General features: G+C 36.1%; 1 protein-coding gene across 2 annotated transcripts in view; it reads left to right on the top strand.

Moving 5' to 3' along the window:
- Window positions 1-4,231: 4,231 nt before the first annotated feature.
- Window positions 4,232-20,622, top strand: part of fign (fidgetin) — a 66,774-nt gene continuing 50,383 nt past the window's right edge. The window contains exon 1 of one of the 2 annotated variants that reach the window (XM_051905155.1): window positions 4,232-4,358. Coding sequence is in view for 1 of the 2 variants with exons in the window: in XM_051905154.1 (XP_051761114.1) it covers window positions 5,156-5,180 (25 nt within the window). In the remaining variant the exon portion in view is untranslated. Of the gene's footprint in view, window positions 4,359-4,844; window positions 5,181-20,622 lie in introns of those variants that run through there. The other variant, XM_051905154.1, reaches the window with a different exon arrangement.

Genomic DNA, 20,622 nt, shown 5'->3' with positions numbered 1-20,622 from the left:
GTGATGGTCGAAGGCAGCAGACAGCCAGGCTCTCCTGCATTACTCCTGCATCGTGCCCGTGCAGCGCGCAGGTAGAGAACACCAATACTAATGGGCAGCTTTTCTTCAGCTGTTTCTTACACTGACAACCTGGAGATTAATAACCATCCTGATTGCATCTACAGTACTGACAGAGCTTACTGTCTCTCACTCACTCGACCGCTCAGTTCCAATACCTTGCAAGCTGCCTACATAGTAGGCAGCAATTTAGAGCAGCGCTTCCAAGACTTTTTCATTATAGTACATAAAGATGCCAAATTGTAAGGCAGCACTGCATGTAGTGTTGTCAAAAATATCGATATTTCGATACGTATCGATACAGAAATATCTGAAATGATACCAATACTCCTTTCTGCAGTACTGATACACCGATAACAGCTGCACTTTCTTGCTCTCCACTCCGATAACGAGTTGACACGCTCCCGCCTCCTCTCATTCAGTCATCTCATTCTGTCCGGTTAAATAGTGTTGGTGTGACCGGGTCTGAATTTCGGCGCAGGATTGCGCATAATTCTACACATGGCTGCAGATTTCTCGCTTACATCTGACGCCGCCTCTGACATATAGCTCACAAGTGCCAAATTTAGCTCTTTTCGCGCCTTATTAACAGTCAAATACACACAAAAATAATGTCACAATGCCCATCTTGGTGAGTATTAACATAAACACAGTCGGTTATGTAACAGTTCAGAAAAAAAGGATGTACAACTTTATTTTGGATCTGTGCATCATGTCTTAAAGGGACAGCAGGCTAATAAATGGCGCTCTCTATTGTTAATATTAATCAAACATAAGACAAAGAGAAAATCACTTCCTGCTCTTGACTGATTAACTTGTGTAACTGTAATTGATTAATCTGTATTTAATTTTTACAATGAAGATTATCTAATGTTATTTTAAATTTCATTACTTTCAGTTTCATTAGTCTATTCAGTTTCTTACATTAATACCGCTGTTAGACTCGAAAAAAGCAGTTTATTCCATTTGTATCTTTATTCTACTGTATTTATTCGTGCTATTGTTAGTATTTTGTTTATATGTTCTTATTTTATTGCTGTTTACTTGTCTTTTTAAATTCAGTTTGCAGTTTGAAATCAAGCTACCCCATTGTAAAACACCTACATTGAGTGAGCAAATATTTATGTAAGATAATTGATTAACATTTATATATAAATGAAAGCTTAAATTAAAATCTGTCATCATATAAAGTGATTTCTTCAGAAGAAATTATTGATTGCCTAAACTTTCAATGGATGGACAAAAAAAGAAATATTAAAAATATCTATTTGACAGTATATGCAGTATTTTTTCCCTGTGGTATCAAATATTGATACTTTTTAAGGTATCGTATCGAAGTTAGAACAACACGAATTGCATGTAGTCTTTTTCAGCGAATGCAATCCCTGAATACAAAGCACCAAACTCAGTGAAAAAATAAATCTAGGTTGTGGACGCAATTTGATTATATTCATATATTTTATTTAACACCGAAGCGTATAGATTTTAACAAAAAAAATTATCTAATTAAATATGTACCCAATATTTGTGTGTGATGTGAAGTTGGCATAAAATGGAAATTGCGATCATATATTTTCTTCCCTATTGTGACGTATATCTGAGGGAAATGGCTTCCTGTACGAGAAAACATGTAGGGCGGGACTTGATTTGGTCCATGTGATCTCATGTGAGTGACAGGTTGCTGGAGGCCAAGCCCTTGCATGAGTTAAAAAACAAAACAATGATGTGTACGGATAAATCATTTATAATAAACACTGTAATATTTCATAAAAGAAAAAGAAAAACTTTAGCTGGCGTGCCGTGTAGCAAACAACCAAGCTTACAGAAAGTTTGAACAGTGTCAGTGAGAAACAATAATGGCTGCCATACAACACATTGAACTTGAAAGCGTATTTTTCGTGCTCTTACTGTCCCAAAGTGTGCACCTTATTAGTCATACACGCTCCCATCATTGTAAAAGATGGTCAGCCAACATTATGAATATGAGTTTACAGCAACTTGTTCTAAATCGGTCACTATCTCAGTCAGAAAGCAGCTGCCTATGTAGGCAATAGGCAGCTCACTGGGTTTTGAAACAGAGCCATTTTATCTCTCTGTCTCTTTCTTTCTTTGTTCTTTCTTGTCTGGTCCAGTTTACCATTTGTGTCTGCAGCATTTAATCGGATGCTCTTTTTCCCCCTCCTAAACCGCACGCTTCCTCTACCCTCATCACATACATATTGTTCAGACATAATGAGGGCTGCAAGGTGTGGTGGGACTCAATCAAATCAAAATTTGAGATGCAACAAAAGAAAAGGGGACTCAATTGGTATCCACCGATCAGAGTCTGAAGTAGTACAGTAATTATTACCTTGGAGTGCGGCAAGCCGTCGTTTGTTAGGCTGAATGGAGTGGTGCCGACTGCCGACGGGCAGAAATTCTCCAAAGGCTTTGGGGCTGTACTGGAAATGGCCTGCAAACTCATCGGGGAACGCTCAGGGCCAGATCGATGCATCAACCCAAGGCCCCAGCGCACGAATGCGAGAGGCCATGCTGGGACTGTGGGCTCCACAGTACACATCATGTGTCTAAACTCCAGGTCCTCAGCCAGGTCCCTCTGGATTGTCAAAAGAGCGCTGGGAGACGACAGAGAAGAGGTGTGGAGTGGTTTTGTCATGGTGTGATATACGACAGGATGTCAAACTCGGATGTGATTCCTCTAAGAAGACACATCAAGATTTGCCCTTCATTTTTTCCCCCAAAAACCCAGAGATATACACCATAAAGGTATAATATCTACAGTTTTGTCCGCATAATAGGATAAGATAAAATTATAATTTCATTGTTTTAATGGTTTAATATTTGTAATTAAATCCCACAATTCATAATAGGATTCAAGCATTAAAACATGCAGTATTGCTTTTACTTAACTAATGGAAAATTCATATTGAAATCATCATGAGTATCATTCAATATCTTTTTGGAGAAAATGTGACTGGTGCTTGCTTGTGTAAAATGCTAGGTTGTTGTGGGCGTAGTTGTGGTATTGAAAAATCCATAACCTTCAGGATGAGGAATAGTAACACCCTTATTAAATGACTAATTTCTTCATTTTATTATATATTAAGACAATCAGGGTATAAGAGGCTGTGCTATATCAATATAGCAAACTAGGGGTGGCTTATTGCTTTTATAAAACGTTTACAACGTAATAAAAATATGACCCTGGACCACAAAAGCAGTCATAAGGGTCCATTTTTTTGAAACTGAGATTTATACATCATTTGAAAGCTGAATAAATAAGCTTTTCATTGATGTATGGTTTGTTAGGATAGGACAATATTTGGCCGAGATACAAATTTGAAATCTGGAATCTGAGGGTGCAAAAAAAAAAAAAAAAAAAAAAAAATTAATATTGAGAAAATCGCCATATGAAGTCCTTAGCAATGCATATCCACTCACAAAAATAAATATTTACGGTAGGAAATTTACAAAATATCTTCATGGGACATGATCTTTACTTAATATCCTAATGATTTTTGGCATAAAAGAAAAATCGATAATTTTGACCCATACAATGTAGGCTATAGTTGGCTATTGCTACAAATATGACTGGTTTTGTGGTCCACAAATATGAAATACTTTTTCATTAAAACGTAACGTTAATGTTGTTAATCAAATTCGTGAAAATCGCTTCAAAATATATTCACTGACAACAGTGTGCGGAAAAATAACGATCGCTACTTGCGATGTATTTTTTACATTTATTTCTATAATTATCAGCCTACCGCCTGGCTGTGTGTTTTTATTTATATTAATGTAGTTCTGAGTGTACTTTGACTTTATTCTATCTGTTTACTGAAAATTAATAAAAATAACGGTTGCTGCGCAGTGATTCAGTGAACGTTTTTATCGTGGATTTTACACAATATCGATAATATTAAAAATTATACTCACTTATTTTACTTAATGTGTTATATACATCGTTTGTAGAGCCAAACAGTCCATATACAGATAAATAATTCCTGTCAGTGTACTGTGACAGGACAGAAAGCGCTACTCCACTCGAGAGTGTTTAGGCAAATCTGACCGTTGCTTTGAATTTGGCTCTCCCGCAGCGCGCATGCGCAATCTGCGGCACGCTGTGCTTCTCTAGAGCAGCTGTTTGGGGTTTGAAATTCCAACATGGCAGAGGCAGTGGTCAGTCTTCCCCACACTAACTTGGAATGGTTTCAAGTCGCTTAACCCGCAGAAGCATTCATCAGCGAGCCCGTCGGATCGATGCCGCTCTAACCCGAGAGGTTATCCTGTCATACTAACAGGTAAGAGTTAACCCGGCTATTTCCACCGAAATTAGGAATTGAACTGGACTACAGGAGAGGAGCGCCTGCCTTTATCGCAACGCATGTCCAGTCCATGCATCACCAGGCTGAAATGAAGCGCTCGCGCTGTCCGTATCTAAATGCACGGACTGTGTTTTGATACGAGATGCGATCGCGCGTGCAACGGGATGTTAACGCTCAGACGGGTGAAGTTGATCGGTGATAGTTGAATATGATTAATTATGCCAGTATTAGATTTTGCATTGGAAAGTGAGAGTGGGTGGGGTTGAAATTCTTAAAAGTAACTTTCTGGTGCACAAGAGCCGCATTATACACAATTATCATCTGAAAAAGTTTTTGCAGCCTTTCTTTTTCGCGTGTCATAGCAAATGTGCATTTTTTAATACTTGACTTTTTTGGGAGGAAAGTAAATGTGTTTTTAAAGTAAAAAGACATGCAATGCATGTCTCCATTTAGAGAATATCTTTTCTTTTAAACCCGGGGAGGTTTTACCTCCAGCCTGGGAGGAAAACTGACATGAGCTCGCTGTCGTGGTCATGTGTTTTTTCCCCCTTCCTATCGCTCCCTCTCTCTCCTCCTCTCTCTCCTCCTCTCACATGTTGTCCAAGAGCTTTTGTTGGTTTTGCCTTCTTAATTATATGCATGTAGGTTAAATGAATACCTGACGAAAAGGCCCCTGGTTTTCACAGTGTAATTCGATAGCTGAGAGGAAAAAGTGGCTGTAAGCAACCTTTGGAATTCACATTTTCCTTTCTCCTGTTTTCGCCTTTGAGAAGATGATCACTAGCTCCAGTGTACATGGTACGTTGATTTATTGTTTATATTTTGGCATACACTAATACATTTGTACGTGCACGGTGTGGTTTGTCTTAGTCATGAGATGCGACTTTAAACAGCAGCTATATTCACGTAACCTGTTAGATTGTATGTTAATAATGCATTATTCTATAATTTCACTCGCGTAAAGCATTCCTAATGTACATATCTTGAGCTAACTGAAGCGTGTTTGTTTAAAAGTTGTGTAAATTTGCATATATTGATACGGTAATTATAAGAGTCGCGTGCGGTGTGTTTACCTCAGTCTGTCAGAACTAAGTTGACACAATGTCAACTTACTGTCAAGATAATGACTAGCGACTTAACTTATTTTTGTATTAAGCGCGAGGTCTTTGAATATTGATTGTCTTTTATGTCTTTAAAAAAACATGTAACATTAATATTTACTATAAAATTTGAATAAAGCCCTTTTTTACGAGCAAAATTAGTATTTGCAGATAACACCTTGTTTTTATCTAGGCTCTAGTTGTTTTATCTCAAATTTGTATCTAAACCTAATTATGTTTAGATAAAAATCAGTTTAGATTTGACTGTTTATGGAGTTGTAGTTTGTATTTGCTTAATTGTAATTTACTTAACTTCAATCTGGAGTGATATGCATTCACATTATTCATAATCTCTTATTGCAGTCTTTCTCAAATATCTTAAAAATGTCATTTATATAGTAACATCTGCAAAGGCTTGCTTTATTCAAGTAATTTACATTATTTGATATCTCAAAACACAATATTTAAAGTAATTTTTAAGAGTCAGATTAGGCTTCCTGTACATATTCACTTTTTAGTATATCAAGCACTAAGCGGGCATAGAGAAGTTACCAGAAGGAATTACTGTATATGTGGCCGCATACATTTTTCAGCCTTAATATGGGACTTCATCCATCAATGAGGTTGTATATTACTACATTTTATGTAGTTCTTGAATGCATATTTGCATGAATTTTTGATGTGTGCCCTGCATTATTCTATGCATGTCTTTTCTTCTTTGTACTTGTGGATATTTCTTTCCTTCTTTAGCACTGACTCTTAGTTCTGTGGATGTTGTCAGACTCGAAACTTGAGGTCAGGAATTGATTTGTTGAAGGTTACGCCACTGACTGTCATTGCAAACTCGTAGTGTTTGTATTTTTAAGGCAATTGCATGCCGATTTGTTTAACATTTTCATATTCAAACATTTGGTTTTCACTCTCGACCAACTAACTAAGCAACAAAAACAACAACTCTCCATTTTACATTTATAATGTTAGTTATTTTCTGAATACCTCTTGCATTTGCATTTTGTTATTTAAAAAATTGCCTGGCTAAGACTGAAGTGTGTTTTCCAAGCCTCTTCAACTCTATCAATAGAAAAATGCACTACATGATGAGTGATTTCATTACCGTAGAGTGTTTTTTGTGATGTGTTTTAATCAAAGTGGACATTGAGCATGTGTTTTTTCTTTCCTGTAGGGAGGTCTAATAAGCCATTAGATGTGTAATGCACTACAGTTAGCAGAGGTATATTAACACAACAGGCATCAGTGACCTAATTTAGCTTTGCAGATATGAGTTTGAGGTGTAAATGTTATTAATAAGTATACTTTAAGCTTTTAATATGATACTATTTTGACTAAGTGATGTGCTAGGTTGGTGCTCGGAGTGATTCCTTGTGGGCGCAGTGAGCGGCTGACGTGTGAAAGTGCTGTTATCGTTAACTCTATCCCGATTTAACCCCAGGCTGGGCTTTATGAGCATGTTAAACGACACGACAGCTTCACACACTCCTGATTGCACGGCACGTCAGTTTGCGTGAGCCTTGTGTGTGTGTGTGTGTATGTGTAGCTGTGCGTGTGAGTCCGCAGGGTTGACATGAAACCTCATGTTGAGTTTTGTGGTGTGCGTGATGACAGATGCTGACCCCTCCCCTTTTCAGCACCCTCTTTGCTTGATGTATCTGGTGTTGACATTCTAGCACAGGGCTACAGGCAGCTCGCTATATACACAGACCTATGGAAGACGTTCATCCCGCGCGGCTGATGCGGCAATTAGCAGATGCGTGCAAACAATTAGATTGACGCTTGTGTTGGGCAATATTTTGATTAGTGATAGTGTTGGCTGCAATGTTCATTAGTTTGTAATCTTATGACGTTTCAATGTACTGCTTTTTGTATTTAGCTGCCTGTATCATGCAGTTAATTGTCTTTAACGCATTCTTTTTGTCAAATTCTCGCACAAATCTGTTACAGGGTCAGGCAGTGTAAACGATTTTAGAATTAGACCGCTTTTCTATTAGAAGAATAAGTATACTGTGCAGTTTCAACAGTGTCATGCAGTGAAAAGCATGATGAACATTTTTTCATAATTGTTCTGTAATTATTTTATATGCATTTTTAAATAATCTCTTTATTTAAGAGTTTTTGTCAACATATATAGTGGTAGTGTTGGCTGTAATGTTCATTAGTTTGTATTCTTATGATGTTTGAATGTACTGTCATTTGTTTTTAGCTGCCTGTATCATGGCTCAAACACATTATTTTTGAAAAATTATTTCCCAAATATTATAAACATATTTAGAAATTGACAGCTTTTCTATTTGAAAAATGTATACAGTGCAGTTCTAATTTTTCTGTAATAATTTTACATGCATTTTTTTTTTTTAGTAATCTCAGTATTTGAGAGTTTTTGTACTAGTGCAAGCAAATGTTTTGAAGCATTGTATAGAAATATATGCATCTAAAAACATAAAGGCTTATTTTTATAGTATATATTAATACACATTCATTTGGAAGAAGTCTTGTTTATTGGTCTGATGTATTAATATTGGCAACAGTGAGGCAGCAGCATTGTTCATCAAGGAAATGGTTGAATTGTCACATCTGACATGACCAGTCATATCAGGTGTAAATATAATATTTTTCAATATGCAGATTTCAATTTCCTTCTATATTCAGGTGGTTTACAAATCGCTCTTTTACATATTCATGGGTGGCCATTAACGTTTGGAGGGTTTGTGTGAAATGCACTGTAGTTTTTAAATATACTATCATCACACTGTAAAAATTATTCAACAAATAACCTAAAACATTTAGGCTAATCTGGATTTATTCAGGTCAATTACCTTAAATTATTTAATAAGTCTAAATCAAGCTCAACTGGTTACATTTAAAAAACAACATATGAGTAAGTTGCATGTATTCATTTTTTACAGTGTATGAAAGAGTCATCGTATTGATCTGTGTTTGGCATGGAGAGCTTTTTGAAGCAAATGCATAAGGCTGGGATTGTGAGCTATTACTCATCATGGCACGATGTGGGTTATAGTTTTGTGGTGATTTTTTTTTTTTTTTTTTTTTAAACAGTAGATTGCAATCCTATTAATTGTTTAGTAACAAAGCTCACCACAGAATGTTCATAAAAGGATCCTAGGATGAATAGTACAAGAAAGTTGTATTTTGAATATGTATTTGAATCTTTAGCAAGTCAGTTACAGGTTAGCTGTGGGCGTATGACCAAAAGCATTTATCCTGGTTTGAGTATTTGAAATCCCAAAAACTGTATATATCTCAATATAGTTATTTTTGCTAGAAATTCTAAAAAAATAAATAAAAAAAAATTGGTGATGCATATTTTTTGGCTAAACTATTGATTGAAAATGTACAAATTTTTTATTTGGACATTTTCGAACGTCAACTAAAAGATCAAATTAACAATAAATCTGGCATTGGCTCAAAAACAGCTTGAGTTAAAGACGAAAAATAAATATTTCAGACTCTAAATTCTAATTGGACAAGCCACATTCTAGGTGCATGCTGTGTATTTTCACATTGTAATGTGAACTACATGTAAATAACATAAAACGGTTCATGTATATATATGTGTGTGTGTGTGTGTGTGTGTATGTGTATATATGTATATATATATATATATATATATATATAGATATAGATATAGATATATAGATATATAGAGATATAGATATAGATATATATAGATATAGATATAGATGTATGTATATGTATGTTAGGGCTGGGCGGTATATCGAGTTTGTACGATATATCGATATATTTTTTTTTATATACGATATGGAATGAGGCAATACCGTTTATATCAGTATGCAGTAGTTTAATACGAGCGCATATGAAAAATAGCGGAGGTTAAAATGCATAGTACAGTTTGTCCTAAACATGAGACATGCTTAATATTAAGGGCTTTAAAATAACTCGTAAGATATAGTTAACACGTAGTTTGAAGTGGCTTACCCCGTCAGATGCTCTGACAGATAGCCTAGTTTAATGCTAATGCGTTTGATGGGTTTCCCTCAGTGCGTAACTTACATTTCACAAGTATATTCTCCATCTGTAAATGTTGGAAAGTCATACAGATATTTCGATTTTGCTGTCAGGAGCGGATGAGTCTTATGCAAGCGAGTTAATTCCCGCTAAACTTCACACTTCAGTGAACTAGCGCCGCCGCGCGCATGCGCGTCAAACAGACGGCACGCAATAGAATAAGAGCGCCATATTTGTGACTAAAACATACATTTTGCATACAATATTTGTTGTTGAACAATAAATGTGCCATTTGTAGACTTTTAAACCCACAAGTAAGAGTATTTTTGTGATAGTAGTAGTAACTGTAAAGTGACTATTGTAATGGGAAATGAAAATAGCCTGGCTATAATTAGTCTGTGCTTTTGTTTTTTTTATTTATTTTCATTTTTTAGTTTAGTGAATGTTTAGTTTTAGTTTTAGATTGTAATGTTACAATGTTAGAATGTAATGTGACTAGACCCTTTTTCACATATATAGCATAGACTATGGTTACATTCACTATTCACTTGTTTTCATTGCCGTTAATTGGGCAGGTTATGAAATGGTTTTTTTTTTTTTTTTCTAAATCCTAATAGAAAAATTACCAATACCTGATACTGTATATCGGCATTCAGCCTAAAAATACAGAGATATGATTTTTTTTGGCCATATCGCCCAGCCCTAGGTCCACAGTGTAGCAAGCGTCATGCTGTAGGTATACCGGTATTTGAGATTTAGTAGCCCAGTGTTGGCAGAAGACGTTGCCGTTGGTGCGTTCGACGTGTAAGTGGCCCGGGCCTCCTGGGATTGTTTGTATAAATGAGAATGACAGGTTTTATCTCAATCTAATGGTGACAATTAAAGGGAACCTTCAGACTAACTCGGCTCGCTGGCGGATGAGCACCTTGGGGGATCTCGGGGGCCGTTTCAAATTGATGAAACACTCATCCGTACAGACGGATACATTTGTCAGTCTGTGTAACAAATCTTATTCTGTACCCCCTGTCTCCGTTTCAGACAAAAGCCCGGCTCAAATGAAATCAGTAGCGGCTTGTCATCTTTAAGCAAATATGTTAAGCGTCGTCTCATCCCAACGCTGAGGAAGGACCCCAAGGGAGACGGACGCGTGCAAACGCAACAAATTTCATTTCCACGCAGGGATCGCTCTCTCTCGTGGCAGCTGGCTGTGTTATCTTCGTATGATTCGGTGTGCGCTGACAATTCTTTCACTGATCTAAGTTAGAGTGCATTTGGAAGTGGTTGCAGCTGTCTGTTGCTATACTGAGAGATGTGTTTGCTCTACTGCAAAGATGAAGGACCACGAATCCTTGACATCCCCCTCCCGCTCCTCTCCACCAGCTCATTTAGACACTTTCTGTCTGTCGGCCTCTCTCTGCCTCCCTTGCTGTGACTGACAGCATACGGGATGTATGTTTTTTAAAATGCACATATGTCTGTTATCCGTGCTCTAGGCCTGATTTTTGTTTTGCTTTCTCCGCTCTGAAATCGTCCTCTAGAGTCGTGGAAGAAGAAAGTATTCGTGCTCTAGGCTGTCGTCTTTTCCTTCCTTAAACGCATTACATTTTCCTTTTTGTTTGCTTAAGTCAATGTTACTGGAATTTCATTATTAAGCGGTTGTTGTACTTCATGGATCCATAATGATCGTATTGTCCGTTAGGAATGCTCTCTATTGTGCATGATAGTGTGAAGCAAATATTTTCCAGTAAATGTTCCCGCCATTGAGATATTGGACAAAAAGGCTGTCTGATGATGTAAAAGATGTAGCGGTTCATCGTAAACCTGAATAGAGGTGAAGTGCCCTCATCACTCACGAGTTTATCGGGCTCTCCATGGGGCGAATCAACAAATGAGGACTTAAACGCGCCACACGTATTGATTTGCAGAATACTTGATTTGATTCATTTAGCTCGCTGTGGCTTATTTTTAGTCGATAATCTTGTGTAAGAAAAGACACTGAAAAGTGTTTGTCTCAGTGTCTTTTCTCTTTCATTAGGGTCATGCTAGCTGGCTCCATGTAAATGTGCTGTTTTTAACATTTGTCAGGGTGGTTTGATCTGTACTTAGCTGGCGATGTGATCTGATCAAGGGAGCGCCGCCGCGTAACCGTGATTGACAGTCAGCAGTGAGGACGCCACTGGACTCCCGTTCATTATGATACGTCGGCAGGCAACGCACACACACACATGCACGGCATAATAATAACAATCAAAACAAAGCAAAATCACGTTCTGTTGACCGTTGGCTCTGTTTTGTAAGGTTTAACTCTTTGAGGATGGATGTTAACACAGAACATCATAGAATATCGTTGCTTTTGTTAATGGCGGCAGCTGGTTTGGGGGAGAAATGCATGATTGTATGAGTCATTTCTCTGTTTGTTCAGTTCAGGTTAGACTGTTATATAGCTAAAAATATCTGAAAACATTTTATGACCCTTTTGATGATATTTGATAATTTAATATTTATGTATTTGCTCTCAAATGGCTTATAAGTGTAATATTTATTTGTTTATTTTATTATTTTTACTTCATTTCAGACAGTTATTGTAGTTGTAGATTCAATGTCATGTTTAATGTCAGAAGTTAAATACAGTGAAGATTAGTTAATATTTTCTACTGAATGAACACTAGGAAGGATGATAGTTAATTATTTTCATTTACATGCACCAAAATAAATTTACATAATCGTAAAACAGAAATTTAATTGAATATGTTTTTATTAAAATATTTTAATGCAAGAAAAACACTTCTGTGAACATTTTTAGTAACATCGTAAATGAACTGTTGAATCAGAGTTTTGAATTGATTCACTGAAACGGACAGTTTAAGCTGATTCACTGAAATAAAATAATGAAGGTTTTTCACAGCAATTTACTTGCATATATTTTTACTAAAACATTGTAATGAGCGAACACTTTTAGCTTTGTCACAAATGAATTGTGGAATCAGAGTTTTGAATTCATTCATTGAAGCTGACAGTTTAAACTGATTCAGTGATTTAAAATGTTAAATGAAGATCTAGTTAAAATAATCCCAGCAAATTTTCACAGCATTTTACTTTTTACTAAAACATTTTAATGTGTGAAACACTTCTGTGAACATTTTTAAGCAGCTTGATTTGCGAATTAATTGTTGAATCAAAGTTTGAATCAGTTGGACAGTTTGAACTGAAATGAATCAAACTTGCCAGCTCTAATGTGGTTTAAATCAGAGACAAATAATTAAAACCATATTAAAATCAATGCAGATATATTGTGACCATTCATTATACCGCTCAGCCATATTTCAGGTAAATGTAAACCGTGCAAACGTGCTTCTCTATATTTAGTTTGTCTGTTTATTCTTATAGACTCACTAATCCACTACAGCGCCGAGGAAAAAACAAATGCTCTCATTCAAGAGACGAGAAAGTTAATGCAGCGCCTGCGTTTCAAACAAACAATGTGAATTATTAGAACGGAACATAAGCGGCGCTTTGGTCCTTTCTTTTTTCTGCCATTTCAAACAATGAGTCGGAGCTTTTGTTTTCACTGTCCCTGGTCACTAAAGCTGTCTGGCTACATAAAGCGAAGTGGCAGCGCACTGCCTGCTGGGGATTGGTTGCGAACACTCAATCCCCTGGTGGGAAAAACCAGTTTTAGCAGCAGAACTGTTAATCTAGGCAGCGCGCAGATTCTCCTGCGTTCCCACATTTGCTTGAGTAATTATCATACCCCCAGTGGCAAGGAGAGAGACATCGCCTTAAATCACTGATGTCTTCATTACTCTGTTTACATTTTAATTAGACATACTAAACTTTTTGATTTTTAATGGGCTTTGCAGAACAAGACACGTTCTCTTCTTTAGTTGAAGGGAAATGGAGGAGACGTGCTGAGAGCGAACCTTGCACCTCACCATGAAAGACAATCTGCACTTTTCTGAATATTTAACGCGTGACAATAATTATTTCTGCTCTGATCTTTGATGCCAAACTACTCTGATAAAAATTATTCTGTGGTGAAGTAAATGCTACAGAAAAAACAAATGTAATTTCTACATGAAAAAGTTAGTTCAGGCAAGAATTGAGAAAACAAAGTAAAATCTATATTAGTACTCAATTCAAGCATGTAGAAATGAAAGCGTAAATATCAACCATATAAAATTAAGTAAAACCTACTCAACTTTTCTGATATGGGTGTTCCCATCATACACTGGGGCATGGATTATTAATAAGGTTGTTTTTTTTGCTGTTTTTCAGCTGTATTACATTTGTTTTTTACACTGTTTTATCATTGCTTTTGTTGTTAGGTTTAGTAACTTGTGATTTTGAGACATCTGGAGTTCATTTTCTACTCAAAATGACACATTAACACTCAAATGATCTGTCAAATGTTACCATCATTGTGTGTTTTGTACCAAGTATTGAAGTCTCTGTCTTCAGGTGAGTGCTGCATTACTTCTATTATGTAGATATGGTGTCTACATGATATCTATTGTATTATTTACTTACATGTTTCTAAGTAAAGCATACACTTTGTTATATTATTTGAGTAAAAGTTAATTTTGTTAAATTTACTTAACTTTAAGTTGGTTTTACTTAATTCTATATGTCAAATTAAATATAATTAAGTAATATTTACTTAATTTCTTTATGAATGTTAAGTTCAATAGTAACTAGATTTTACTTAATAATAGATAACAGGTTCGTTGTATAGTGCATTAACTATAAAATTGACTTTTAATGTGTTATTGGAAATGATTATGAGGATTTTATCAAGGTTTTTTTTTTTTTTTTTTCAGTGTAGCCTACTTTGATGAATCGCAAGAGGTGTTGTGAGTTGCATGCTGGCGAATGCCTGCAACTTCCTGTTTTAGTATGAATTGATGGCTGGTTATACAGGATTTATTTATTTTTTTTCAGATCTTTAGTACAAAGTTCTTAAATGCATTTGTGTTGCTGTGATTGGTCTAAATTGTGAATTTTCTGAATAACTGTTAATCAAAAATGGATTAAAAACTGATGTCACCTGGTTTCACAGGGCTTAGAATAGCAGGGGCACGCAAGAATTATCCATACCTTCCTTCCAGCCGAGAAATACGTCCTTTATCATTGAACAACCTTGAGAAATGAGACGAGCAATTTCAGTCCCTCTTCAAGACGTTCTGTTGTGTGTTCAGAGAGGGATTTCTATGCCTGCTGAAGTGTCTGGAAATGCATAAAGATAGAAAACATTAGAGAAATGAATTTGATAAAGAAATAAGCTGTTGTTGAATTGAAGCAAAAAGAAGCTCTTGGGTAGAGTAGGACAAACATGTTTTTTTTTTTTTTTTCAGTTTAGCCTCAGACGCTGCATATGCAACAAGTTCGCTGTCGACTGTAAGCTCAAGGCTTTAGCTGACCCACAATGCATCTGAGATGCATCACTTTTTTTTTTTTTTGTGCACCCTTATGTCTTTTATTAAAGTGTAATATCCTTGAATTAGTTTACACTGAAATTTTGGAGGGTTTTAATTGAAAGCGGTTCATCCCTATTATTACAGCCTTGACGGGAAAACCGCCCTGTTCATTTTCATAGGCATCACTTTCTTTTATTGTAGTCCACTAAATTCCCTTTCTTTAATTCATTATTTGATGTTTCGTGACATTTAAATTCATGTGAATTACCCTAAGCCGGGGAAAACATGGCGAGTGGAGATCACAGTCATTTGAAGCTCGACTTGGAGAGGGAATTATATCATCTAATGAGAACATAAAATTGTAATTAATGTCTTGAAATTAGCCTCTGAGAAAAAAAAAAAAAAAAAAACGTGTCCATTGATATGCATGGCAGAAAACATTCAATGTGAGAGCCAATATTTTGGCTGTTTCTTTTTTTTTTTTTTTTCCCTTTCCCTGTCTTCTGTGCCTGTGAAAGGAAGAATGAAAAAAATCCTTCAGGAATGATGAATTGAGTTATCACGTTCAGCAGCTAATTGTCTCAAATTGATATTTTGATGTACTACTAAAGATCACATAAAAGCAGTCAGATCTTAATTAGGCTGATGATCATGGGGAGACGTGAGCTATCGTGCCGGTGCCGCACTCCTCGCACTAACTTCCCGGCGCTCTATTCGTCCTCGGCGGAGCGCGGCTGGCTGACAGGTTGGCAGCTTGCCAAGGATTGATAGGAGAAACCTTGAGTGTGGCGGAGAGGAGCTGTGTGAGGCCTGCCGGCAGGGAGCGAATGCAGATGGGAAGAGTGCTGTGGAGGTTTGAGGCATCAGGCCTTAGGAAGGACGCTGGTTTGAGCATTGCAGCCGTACCAAAGCTTGCTGTCTTTAGGGGTTAAGATTTAGGGTGGGCGGTATGAACAGAATCTTGTGTGATGCTATCAGTAATTTTTATGTCATAGTTATAGTTTTTACTGGAAATGCAACAAAAGTGATTTATATGTGAAACCATGTGGTAATGCCTGTTTTTGGATAATCAAGCAAATCAAAAAATACCTTTTTTTTTAGTATTCGTTACCCATTTTATAGTGTTATTTTGCTTCAATAACTTCTTTCAGACTTGTGAAGAGAAAACATCCAAAATACACTTTTGAGTGTTTGTTTTATTATACTTTATCTATTTGCATTGGTAGATTTCAATTACAACATATCTTTAAAGGCTTTGAGTTTTTTCCCTTCTACACTGAGCCAGAAATCTTCACATTAGCAGCACTTATACACCAAACTTTACAGTTTTATTTCAGTTTTTATTTTATTTATTTATTTTAAAGAGGTGTTTGTTCAAATATCATTCAGCTGATGTTTATTTAACATTTTTTCCTGGCTTAATTTATTTATTTTTATGGAGTGATTAAAAGTAGATATCCAAAATCCCCTTCATAAGAAACCTTAAACTCTGTAGGGCTGTCAAAATGGCTGAAAAACTAATTTCAAATTTTGTAGTTAAATATTACTAATATTCGAATTTAAAAGGCGTAATTTCATTCAGAGGGGAAAAAAGGCTTTTGGCCTGTCTCCTGAGGCCACAAGAGGGCACGTGAGCAAAATATTAAAGGGATAGTTCACCCAAAAATGAAAATTCTGTCATTGATTACTCACCCTTATGTCATTACAAACCCGTAAGAGCTTTGTTCATCTTCGGAACACAAATTAAGATATTTTTGATGAAATCTGTGAACTTTCTGACCTCCGATAGACTGCAAGAATACTTTTTGTGTGCAGAAAACAAACAAAAATAATGACTTTACTCAACAATTATGAGCAGTGGAATGAAAAAAAAAAAACAATGTCTCGAGATGTTTTTTAAAAGTTTACCTTCTTTTAACTTTTCATGTGCGAGACGCGAGTGCAACGATCAAAGATGTCCGTCTAGGGCATGTTTACATTGAACACAATGGAAAAGCAGAGCAGAAAATGCATTCTATGTGAACGGTTGGTTACGGTTTTGACTTAACCAAGATGCAATGTTTTGAATGAACAATGCAGCAGTGCTCCATCAGGTGGGTTCAACTGGATAGGCTAAGAAAAAAACGTAACAACAATTCTTACGCCATCATCGCACCTCATGCACCACTAAATTAATGCACCGTTTTTGCATTCAAATGTGGATATTTTTTTTAAATTCAACGAATATTCGAAATTCAAATTTTAATTTGACAGCCCTTAAACTCTTAACGTCAACAAGAAAAAATAATAATTTTGAATCTGGCTTCATCCAATGTTCAGATTTCTGTTCTGAAAATGTATCCAAATTAGTGCATATTTAATTAGATAATGCCTCATTTGCATATTTAAACATTGTGTTTCAGAAAACTTGTAATACAAAACAATTCTCTTAATACACAGGGGACAGTATAGTGATATCTATTAGTTAAAAATTTTACCCTGTTTACCTGTACTAGTGTTTTGCCTTAAGTAGACAAGTAGCCAGACTTTGCCATTGATTTGCTGTAAATGTTTTGTTAAATTTGTGAAAAATGATCTTTTGGTTTGGATCCATCAACGTTAACAGATGCAAACCAAAAGATCCGGTTATTCATAAAAAATTATTAAGTCTGCCATAAGTGCAACTTCACACTTGATACTTTAAAAACTAAATAATAACAGCATGAAATGGGTAATCACTTTAAATTCTAATTTAGTGAACTGCGTTGATGCACAAATGGAATTGCTAGGGATGCACGATATATCGGCCACCATATCGGTATCGGCCGATATATGTTCATTTTTAATGTTATTGTTATCGGCCTGATAAGAAAATTTGGCTGATATATTAAAGCCGATAAATAATGAATTTTTCCTTCAGCTGAGACAAAGATGCACACTGTTCGTAATGATGGTTTTGAATTGCATGAAATATGATTAATATCACTTCAAAAAGGAAATTACAGTTAAGTGCAACATGTTCAGCTCAAGTCTGTCATATAGGCTACATAAAATTATAATGAGAACATTATAATTGTGTGCTTGGGACATGACTTTTAATAGTGAGACTTGTTTTTGTAATCAGGCTCTTAAAAATTATATAAAAATTTGGATTTAGATTTATCAGCCAATATATCGGTTATCAGCTTTCAAATATAAAGAATTATCGGTATCAGCCAGAATTTTCATATCGGTGCATCCCTACTAGGGATTGTGCATTAATTGAATTATATATAAATTGAGTTGCATCAAAGTCCCAAAGTTTCACTCGGCGGCCATCTTTGAAACGCCTCTCGGGCATTCAAGTGCAGCTCCTATCTCTTTGAATGGGGAAACATCGAATTCTCCAAAACTGTTTACCAAGCTTTCGATTAAATTTCATATTTGAAATCACCAATGAAATCTGACAACAACTGTCTCATAAATTTTGTTTCTAAACGTGCGAATCATGACAAAAAAACGTTATTTTTCAGGCTGGATCAAGCTAATGCATATGCGCGGTCCTAAATGCGCATCTCTTGTGTCTCATTTCGGAGGCGCGAGTCTGACTGTTTCTATAGGAACCGGAGCTATTAAACGGCCGCTGCAGTGACGCGATGACTTTACCAATCGGCGATCGGCTCTTATTTAGAAGGCAGGACTTATTCCGCCATATTGCGCGTTGCACTTTCAAAACAATACGAGTGACGTGTCTTGTGTTATTCTATAGTCTTTGGTTGTGTCTTGAACCCTAAGAAAGATCTAGAATTTAAATTAGGACACTACAGATTATAATTAATAATAGAATCTTGGAATTTATCATAAAAAATGTAAGATTCTGTTGAAGTTGTTTGTTTGTAGGTTAGGAATCCTAGCAGCCATTCGCAAAACAATTCCCTATAAACTGACTTAGATGAGGTGACTTTAATGAGGTGTTTCTATGGCATAATTTAGGATCACAAACCAGACAGCTGCCTAGACTGAGACTTCCATCATGTCCGTGATCTCCATTAGGAGTTGGTTTCAGGTAGTAAAGCCACCAGAATGCGAGGCCGGTCATCTTCAGCCAGGCTGTACGAGTGCTGGCTGCTGAGGTGGCAGGCTGGCTGTGCTAATGATGGGTGCTAATGTAATTAGCTCATCCCAGCAGTCTCCAGAGCTGCGCTTTTCAGCTGTCGCGCTCACCAGCTCACCGCTGACCCTGACTCACCCCAGCCTTTCACGGCCTACCTCTCTCTCATAGGCATTACCCTGCATTTAGTGCCCTGAAGGGCTGACAGCCTCGCCATTTGTTGATTTTTGGCTCCAAAACCTATGTGCATTTTCTTGTTAGAGTCAATGGGAAAATCAGAATTGACCCTATTTACTTTCTTAATGCACATTCCTGGTCTTATTGTGCATGATTCAGTGGCTCACATGTTTCCAAATATTTTTATATTTCATCAGAATGTTATAAATTGATGCTTCTGAAATTGAATATCCTGTTTCACTTGGAAATGCATGAGATTACATGAGTAAAATGGGTTGAGCACAATTGTTTAATGTTGACTATAAGGAAAAGGCACTGTATGTGTCCTACGTTATCTGCACATTTAGCTAGTAGTTTTTTTAACGTTAAGTTTTGGGAAACTGGATCATAAATACAATTGATTATGCATTTTATTCTCCACTTCCCCAAAGTATTGATCCTTATTGATTTTTTTCAATCATTTTATATTCTCTTATACCAGATAACCTGTACATTTTTTTTTTTTTTTTTTTTTTTTTTTAATGTCAAGTATCTTCATCAAAGCATCAATACTTTGATATAAAATTGATTATGCTATTATTCTTCACTTGCCCAGGGTATTGATGCTTATTGATTATTTCAATAATTTTGTGGCATTACATAGACATTAACCACAAAATATATAGGTGCATCTGCTGAAACGCCCATAAATTATTAACCTGCAAATTAGCATAAAAGGACATCAGTGAATCTGCTGGTCGCATAAATTGTGTGAAGTGCCCTTCATTCATGCCCTTCAACATAGATAATTATGGAATAGATGTAAATTTCATGAATTTAATTGTAGAAATTGTATTGTATGCTAATGTATATGTTAATATTGAGTTAATATTGCCCACCGCTCAGACATCCAACTTTAAGTTACCACTCTCAACATGAGTGTGAAGATTAAATCAAGCATATTATAAGCAGAACAAGATCAAAATGTAGTTGTTTGTAATTGTATATTCATTGGTGTAATTGCTACTAAACAAAGACTTCACTTTTGTGATTTAGTTGATTAATAAGTGGAACGGTTAGTGTTTAGAGGCCTAGCAGGAGTGGATTATAATGATCATTCCCTTGGGCTTGGGCTCAGTTTTATTTTTTAGGATGTCTGAACAAACCCCCCCCCAATCTTCTGCACCCCCACCCTTCCTTTTCACCCCGTTCAGCAGGCGTTAAGGATGACCCTGTTTCCTCACTCCTAAGTAGAACCAATTTGGTTTGGAATGAGCCTGAAGGTTTCTCTTAATGAGATTCCCATATGAACCGCCACATTTCCACAGAGGGTTTTGCAGATCTTCTCTATGACATTTGTTTGTGAATGGCTGATGTTCTCAGCTCCCACTTTTTGAAGAGTTTTATTAGAGGCGTCCGTCTCAAATTAGTTTTTTTATATTTCTCTCTTATTTTACTGATTTGGCTTGTTATATGCTTTCTATCTTATCAGCATTTTG

Source organism: Ctenopharyngodon idella, chromosome 9, assembly GCF_019924925.1.
Source record: "Ctenopharyngodon idella isolate HZGC_01 chromosome 9, HZGC01, whole genome shotgun sequence".
Taxonomy (NCBI): domain Eukaryota; kingdom Metazoa; phylum Chordata; class Actinopteri; order Cypriniformes; family Xenocyprididae; genus Ctenopharyngodon; species Ctenopharyngodon idella.
Note: the sequence above shows the minus strand (reverse complement) of the source record. Positions and strands in the feature narration are given on the sequence as shown.